Source organism: Alligator sinensis, unplaced genomic scaffold (genome assembly GCF_000455745.1).
Source record: "Alligator sinensis unplaced genomic scaffold, ASM45574v1 scaffold118_1, whole genome shotgun sequence".
Taxonomy (NCBI): domain Eukaryota; kingdom Metazoa; phylum Chordata; order Crocodylia; family Alligatoridae; genus Alligator; species Alligator sinensis.
The window spans coordinates 3307185-3315378 of NW_005841850.1; the positions used below are offsets into that span (position 1 = coordinate 3307185).

Consider the following 8194-nt stretch of genomic DNA (forward strand, 5'->3'; position numbering starts at 1 on the left):
AGCAACAATTCTTACTGACATCAGTGTGAGCTATGGACACTTGGGAAAGGTCCGCCTGGGAAAGGTCGGGCCACTTGCATAGAAAGTTAGGGTTGGAAGGGACCTCAGGAGTCACATCTAGTGCACCCTCCTGCTCCAAGCAGGGCCAGCTCCAACTAGATCATCCCGGCCAACGCTTTGTCTACTCAGGTCTTAAAAACCTCTAAGAATGGAGAGTCCAGCACCTCTCTGGGTAACCTGTCCCAGTGCTTTACTACCTCCCAGCGAGAAAATTCTTGCTATTATCTAACCTAAACGTCCCTTGCTGCAACTTGAGACCGTTGCTCCTTGTTCTGTCGTCTGCCACCACTGAGAGCAGTCCAGCTCCATCCTCTTTCGAACCCGCCTGCAGGAAGTTGAAGTCTGCTATTAAATCCCCTCTCAGTCTTCTCTTCTGCAGACTACATAAGCCCGGTTCCCTCAGCCTCTCCTCACAAGTCATGTCCTCCAGCCCAGGAACCATTTTTGTTGGCCTCTGCTGGATTCTCTCCAATTTGTCCACATCCTTTCTGTAGTGGACAAAAGTACTCCAGATGTGGCCTCCCCAGTGCTGGATAGAGGGGAATAATCACTTCCCTTGACCTGCTGGCAACACTCCTACCAGTGCAGCCTAGTATGCCATTAGTCTTCTTGGCAACAAAGACATACTGTTGGCTCACATTTGGCTGACTGTCCCCTGCAGCCCCACATCTAAGACCTGGGAATAAAGTCTGCATGGGAAGAGCACAGCTGAAGTCAGCGTCCCAGCTATGCCAGGCTCCTGGCAGGATTGGGGGGGCTTACTTTGTGGATCGTACAGACTTGGGAAGTTTTCAGGCCCCAAGTTGAAGCAGATTTACAGAGCGTAGGTGGCATTGACAAAACACCGCATTAAAAAAAAAGTGAAAAGTGGTTTTTTTCACTTTCCTGCTTAGTTTCTCGGGGTATACTCTTCCCTCTTGCTTTGCACTGACGTGCCAGCTGCAGAAGAGGCCCCGAGCACACCCTCAGGACCAATTGCTGGCCGTCATGGACTGAGCGATGGAGAAGCAGTTTGCCACTGCCCTCAACTCCCGTCTGTCCTTCTAACTGGAGAAAGCAGCAGCAAAAACAAGGGAGCGTCCATTCTTTGAGTAAGATCAATGGGCACCATGATGATGCAGTGCGTGGTAACAGCAAAAGCCAATACAAACCGTTCAAAAATGACCGGGCTTTTAAGAAAAATGAAAATAGGGGGTTACTTTGTCTTCTGATGGTGTAGACTTCAAGCCTCACATCTCTTTAGCTACCGTCTCGAGAGGGAGCAGCTCTTTTACATACATATATACCGTCTATAAAACAGATAGCTCTGCTCATCATATGCAGATTGGCTGCATTTATTTTAAGCAGGGGAACATCTCCTCCGTGAACCCGTCACTCAAATAAGCAGCCAAACGTGGGTGAGCTTCATAGCAGAGTTATATATAGGGGTATATAGTAGCTGCAATTCTCAAGTATGCAACACACTTTTAGCACTTCGGGGGCTTTAAGATTGCCCGCAAATTGTAAGATTGGTGACAAAATGGCATGAATTGGTATCTCACGTTCAAAGAAACAGCAGGGCCTTGACTGGTCAGTTGGGTAGGAGGAGGGAGAGAGGGAATGAAACAGTGCGGGGAAGAGAGGAGCGGGGAAAGGAGCTCAGGTTCTGCAAAATAGCATGTGTGAGGCAGGGGAGGGGTCACTTGATGCACCTTTAATGCATCACTTTTTCCTGCTGGGTGAACTGTAGGGGCAGAAGGGGGAAACCCCGCTAAGTAGGGAGGAGGGAGACAAAAGGACTGCACACAAAGCACGTACATCTTCCAGCAGGGGTCTGGACTGGGCCAATCCACCTCCACCACTAACCACTGGTGCTCAGAGCCCACCCTCTAAAGAAAAATAAATGTGGGGGCAGGGGAGGGAATCAAACCGCCTTGGAAAACCCATGCACCGAGGACTCTTGGCCAGCCGGCAAAGGGAAGATTCATTTCTGACCAGGAAGACCTCGAAGCGCCTCCTTCCCCCGTGCACTGTGGATACGGCAGGTGAGAGCGGAGGGCAAGTTCAATACCACAGAGAGAGAGAGGAAGGGTGAACAATATCAGGTTTCCTAAAAAAACACGTTAGCAATGGCTTAGCAGCCTCCGTGGTAAATCCGAGGACGGTATATCAAGAGGCTGTCAGATTATATAGAAAGAACCACCATCTAGGCAGAAACAAATGAGAACCAATTATAACTAAATAGACCTCCTGCACAAATAGAATTTTGCCATTAAATATCATTTATCCCATTTAATTAGTATTTTGTGGACACAATGCTCGGGACTAAAATACCGTTCTGTCTCCTTGAAACTTGTAATTATTGTTGCGACCTGCACTATTATGCATCTCCCCTGCTTTCTCCATCTTGCATGCCATTTAGAAACAGCAAGATTTTCAATTATCTGTGCTGAACTGTCCAAGATACCTTTAAGAGAAGGGGAATAATGTGCGACTCAATTCCTCTAAAAAGGGGGAGAGATCATTTTTAGTCAGAATGAACACGCGGCGTCTTTCATCATTCTATTTTTGTGAATAAGAGTAAAACAGCCTATTTAAAACATCCATTTAAATGCAAATTGTGATATCCCGGCAAGGAAAAAAAAAAATTAATCATTTACTATAGACAGGATTATTTCCCCACTATATTCCACCCCCCCGCCCCCGCCTTTACCCCCGTTAAATTTCTAGACCTGCACCCTGGAAATGTTCAGGAATTTGCAGGCTTCTGCGCCTTTAAACGTTCATATTGAGGAAGACAAAAATAGGCAGATGCTTGCTCTTTAAGTAGTTGCATAGCTATTTCACACTTACCCAACATTCCCATCCCTAGCATAAAAGCGTCCATGGTATACGGTAATCCTCGCGCCCTTCCTCTTGTCCCTGGTGGAAACATCACTTCTTTAGGTTGTGCTTTCTTACATTCTACCTATTGAGCAGAAACATGTACAAATGAGATGCAAATGAATTCCGTGTAAATGTCAAATGCAGAACCAATCTAGTTAAGGGGGAAACAATTATTTTTAGCTTCCCCCTCCCCAAAGGTGAGTTTTAAAAATAGCGTAAACGGATTTAAAATAAAAAAAAAATAAAATAAAAAAAATGGGCATGTCTTTCTCAAACACGCAGAGCAAAAAAAAAAAAACTCAGTTCAGATGATCAAATGCAGACTTCAAATCGGTTGCCGTGCTCCAGACGTGAAAACCTACGCTGTTTGTTCTCAAATGATACTTTGCAGGCGTGGAATGGATGGAGGGGGAAAAAAAATAAAATAAAATAAAATAAAATCAGCAGCCTTGTTCCATTGCGAGCGTTAACGGAAAATGATTATTGGTGATAGAAGTCCAACAATCTCCATTTTTGAATGGGAGTATAGAGCCAATGCTTCTACCCGGCAGAAATTATGGCAACTCCTGCCAATAAGCAACCTGCATTTCTCTCACTTCCCCTTGCCCCTGCTGCCTTTTGAAATGATTTACTGCCGTTTTAATCAAATTACAGGTCTCTAATGCCATGTAAGGAACTTGACATCATGAGCGCAAGGAGAGGACGATAGCACTTGGATCGCAGGAGCTCCAGAACGGGGTCCTGTACCCTGTACCCGGACAGCCAGAGCCTGGTTTAATGGGTGCAGCACTGGGCAGGGAATCAGTTCAGCTAGTCACAGACTAAATTCACAGTTCCTTGCGCTATAAGGTTGGGAGCCTCATCACTGATTAAGGCAAATAATGAGGGGACCGATGTTTTGATCAGGAAGCAAACACACCTCCGCCTCCTACCTGCACCAAGGACGCTCAGAAAGCAGCTCTGCTCGTCATCTGCAGATTGGCCACATTTAATTTTAAGCAGGGGAGCATCCCCTCCATGCACCCGTCGCTCAAACAAGCCGGCAAAGGTGGGTGCACTTCCTATGTGCAAACAGGTAATTACCCCAGACAAAACCAGGGAGGTAGAATAATACGGCTAAATGTCTCTGTTCCTAATAGCCCTATCAGTGACTGCGTATTCATTGTCTTATGAAAACCACCCGCCTGTTCCTAGGCAACCTGATCAGTGAAAATTTCAGGTTTATACAATTTTCATTTAGGTAACATAAAGGTTAACTGACTGTAATGGGAGTATTTTAAACAAAACCACCTACTCCTTCCCTTTCTGCTGGAAGCCGCGTGGCAGATCTTATTTACTTTGTTTGCTCGCAACACTTCACAAAGCAGCAATGCTCAGATTCTGCCGGCAACGTTGTCAAAACATTCACTTCTTGCAAACAAGCTGCCACGATCCGTCGCCGCTCAGACTGAAGTACTTGGAGACTTCTGCTACCGCTTTGCTGACGGGCGCCTGGGTCAGCGATAACGCCGGGAGACGGGCAAGGAGGGCACACACCAGCAGAGGGGTTGCAGAGTCTCGGGATGACGGGACACCGGCTCTGGGAATCGGGAGCTTTGGGCTACCGACTTGGCCGCTGCCGTGCTTTGCACGTCCTCGGCTGCATAAGGAGGACAAGACGTGGCTACCACCTAGGTGGATGGCTATGAATTAACATTTGCAAATCAATTTGTGGTCCTTGATGCCCCCTGCGACACGCGGAGAGTATAGGGGCTGTCTGGGGTGGGTGTGAACTTGTAGGCAACTGCTGCAACAAGAAGATTTTAAAAGGAGGAAAGGGGAATAGACTGAAGAGGCCTGGTAGACAAGAAGCAGCACTAGCAAGACTCGCTCTCTGCCCATCGTGGAGGCTCAGGCGTGGCCAGGACACTGTCAGCAGGTTTCCTCAGTCTTTTCTTCAACGGTCGTGGCAATGACAGCGAGTCCACGTGCAAGGAGCACGTCACGGGCAGAGGGAGAGGCAAGCAAACCACTTGTAAATGGCTCTGGTCTTAGGTCTGCCACCAACCTGCTGTTGAGAGCAGTGCAGGAAGGGATGAGGCGACCTGCTAACAACCAACGTGTACCCATGCCCACAATGTTAATGAAACCTCTGTCCCAGCCTGACTTAAGACCGCAGCAGCAGTCTTTAGACAGACCACGAAAGGAGCAAGAGGAAAGCGAAGTCAATGCCCACAGTCATTCAGTCCAGCAGAGATCTGCGCCTCCAGCACGTGACCGAGGAGCTCTTGTCCCACGCTCGAGAACATGAGCCCACCTGCTGGGGTGGGTAAAAATGCAGCTCGGAGTTGCACCTGCTTTTGGGACAGTCCTTGACGTGGCTGCTTCACCCCAGTTCACGCCACCATCGACTTCCCTTTCAGTTTATAAGCGTCTCTTTTTCACAGAGACCTGAGGTCCAACCTCTCTCCTCCTTTCACAATTCAAGTGAAGCTCAGCAGAAACCAGTCAATCTTCATTTATGTAACGGGAGCTCCTAAAGGCCGTGGCTCCACTGGATGAACCCCCGTCCAGAGGAGCTCACAATCTCACTGTAAGGTTGTGGGCAACAGATGGATTAAGGAACAGGGAAAACAAGGAGATGACACTGGTCATCGTGGAAACCGGTGGTCACAGCCGCTGCTGACGGGTTTATTTGCTTTTGGGTTTTTTTGGGTAGATATTTTGCTAGGAGAGAGCTTTTGGGTTGGGTTGAAGGTGAACACTGCAATGAGGAACTAACACTTACACGAGTGCTACCCTCTGGCAAAAGCCTTCCGGTGACTTAAGTCTACGAGCCCAGTATAGCAGGTTTCCAAAGGCGCACAAGTGTCCACAGCCCTTATGGAAACCCCAAAGCCCCAGGTGGACGCACACACTACTTCGTCCTGCCCTCACATCACCCTGCAAGAGCAAAACATCCGTAAAGTAGCCGTGTCCAATGCAATCCCAAATTCCTGGTTGCTCTCTCTAGGCCAGGGGCTGGCAACCTACAGCTCATGGCCCTCAGAGGGACTGAATCCAGCCTGCAAAGGTCTGATCTGGTCTGCTTTTTACCGAGGGTGCACCCAGAGGTGGGTCCAGGATCCTGGGAAGTGGGGGTGCAGGAACAGCACCCTGTGTTGCAGGGGTGGTTGCACTCCTGCTCCCGCCCTACTCGCACACCCAGGCAGGCAGACAACGCAGCAGGCGTCAGGAACTTTTCTTTAAGCCCCTCCAGCAGGTAAAAATTGTTCCCCCATCCCTTCTCAGGATGTTTCCTCCCCTTCTCCGCCCTCTCGCTGCTGCCCCTGTCCTCAGCTCACCTAGAGGGGTAGCGGGGGGAGGCTCCTGCCCCACTCCACATGGATCCAGGCTTGGCTACAGACAACGGTGGCAGCGGGCACGTTCCCTTCCCCTGCGTCAGCTCCCAGGCTAGCAGGGAGGAGGAACCTGCCCACTGCTGCTGTCCCTGGCTGAGGCCGGCTCCACGCAGAGCCCAACTGCAATGGGAGGGAGCACATGAGAGCTTCCCCCCTGCCCGAGGAGGGCAGAGGAGGGTAACAGATGTGCTGAGCACGGAGGGGAGAATGGATCCACCCCTGGGTGCACCAATCCGCAGCCATTCGATCTACTCCGTGATTTGCTAAGGGTGGGCAGATCACCTCCAGTTAGGGCTGCTCCTCCTCTCTGCGGCAGCTGGGGCAGAAATGGTGGTGCCAGCCAGGTTGCAGGCTGCAACCCACATTATTAAAAACTGGCCGACCCCTGCTCAGGGCACCAAACGAAAGAGTCCAGCAAGACCCTCTGCAACTTCCCTTGACTTATTTTTAATCAGAGGGATATTTATCAGGAGTATGCCCAATTCAATTTCTCCAGGCAAATTAAAGTGGCCTGATCAGCAGAAGTGTATCATTTCATTTCTCAGCCGTCTTCTTCGAGTTCACCGCTGCTCCAAATGTCACGGCGTCATTGGTTACACCTCAGAGCGGTTTTCATTGCAAATATGTGGTATGATACAAAGCAATCTAGCCTGGCTCGATGGACAATTAACAGGAAAATGAAGTTTGGATTAGCACGGTTAGAAACAATAACCCGGTAATTAGCTTTCGCAACCACAAAACAGACTACCGCTGGTAGCAGAAAGACTAGCTTAATTTATGATTTTCACAGCACGCAGGGACATAAAGAAAACGTTCGCAAGCGGCAAGGAAGTTTTAACTTGGAATTCAAAAAATTACAAAAGAAAAAAAGTCGAGGGAAAGCAAAAGCGCAAGTGAAATCTTGTAAATCGTCGTGCCAGGCAACACCAGCAAAGGCACCCTCGGCAAGGGGGACCTTCCCCTCCGTTTTGCTTGAGCTGGGGGAAGCCCACTCTCAAGGCCAGGGGCTCAAGCAAAGGGCTGGACTGGAGACCCCAGAAGCCAAACTCTCCTCCGCAGAGCAGTGGCAACATAAGCGTCCTCCCTACCCTGTCTTAACCATGCGACTTGTGTAACAGGGTCCATCTACCAACAGAGGAGTAAATCTCAAAGTAGCCCAGAAGAGCATTACACCCCCCCACCACTTTATAAATGAGGCAGAGGCTCAAGCAGATCATTAGCAGGACAGGAAACAGAAGCCTAGGCTCTCATCTCCTGACTTAGTGCCTTGTTTGGGGAAAGAGTCTAGTTTCCAAGTCATTTCTAATCCTCGGCCTCCGTGCCGAGATGGGCGGAGAAAGGCTGGTCATTGCCAACTGCGCGTTGGCATCGCCAACAACTTGCGGTCCATAGAGACACGGGCCAGAATAAGACTCCTTTGAAGACCGCTCGAAGAGCTGGAGGGCAGTTAGTGACCCCGCGCTTCCCAACGCAGCCAACGAGTCAGGCTGGGAGAAAATACAAACCAGTTTGATCTTGGCAAAACTCAACGGCAACAATAGAGTCCCAGTAAGACCGTGCGAGGAGGTGGTGTGGGACTGTGTATGGTGGTGGGAACACAATGGAAACCTCACACGTTGCAATGTTAGACCGTAGGTCGAGGGGGGAATACCACCAGCCGCCTGGCTAGTGTAGGCTACCAGCACATAAAATCGGGGTACTGAACATATTTCTCCTTTCAGCACCGCTGGTCGCCCTAATAGTCTCCAGATCCCTGCATCTACAGAAGTACCTGAGGGATGCTCTTCAGCTTCAGTCGCCCAACAAAGAAAATTTTAAATCTAAGGCAACACACACACACGCGCACAAAAAGGGGGGGGGGGGGGGGGAAAAAGGCCGGGGCAAAAAAA

The 8194-nt window shown here is 49.5% G+C and overlaps 1 protein-coding gene across 24 annotated transcripts in view; it reads right to left on the reverse strand.

The window, feature by feature from the left end:
* The window catches only part of MSI2 (musashi RNA binding protein 2), a 339949-nt gene that overhangs the window by 58982 nt on the left and 272773 nt on the right, over positions 1–8194 (reverse strand). For all 24 annotated transcript variants that reach the window (XR_003095321.1, XR_003095316.1, XM_014522719.2 and 21 more), the window contains exon 8: positions 2893–3007. Coding sequence is in view for 22 of the 24 variants with exons in the window: in XM_014522719.2 (XP_014378205.1) it covers positions 2893–3007 (115 nt within the window). In the remaining 2 variants the exon portion in view is untranslated. The remainder of the gene's footprint in view (positions 1–2892; positions 3008–8194) is intronic.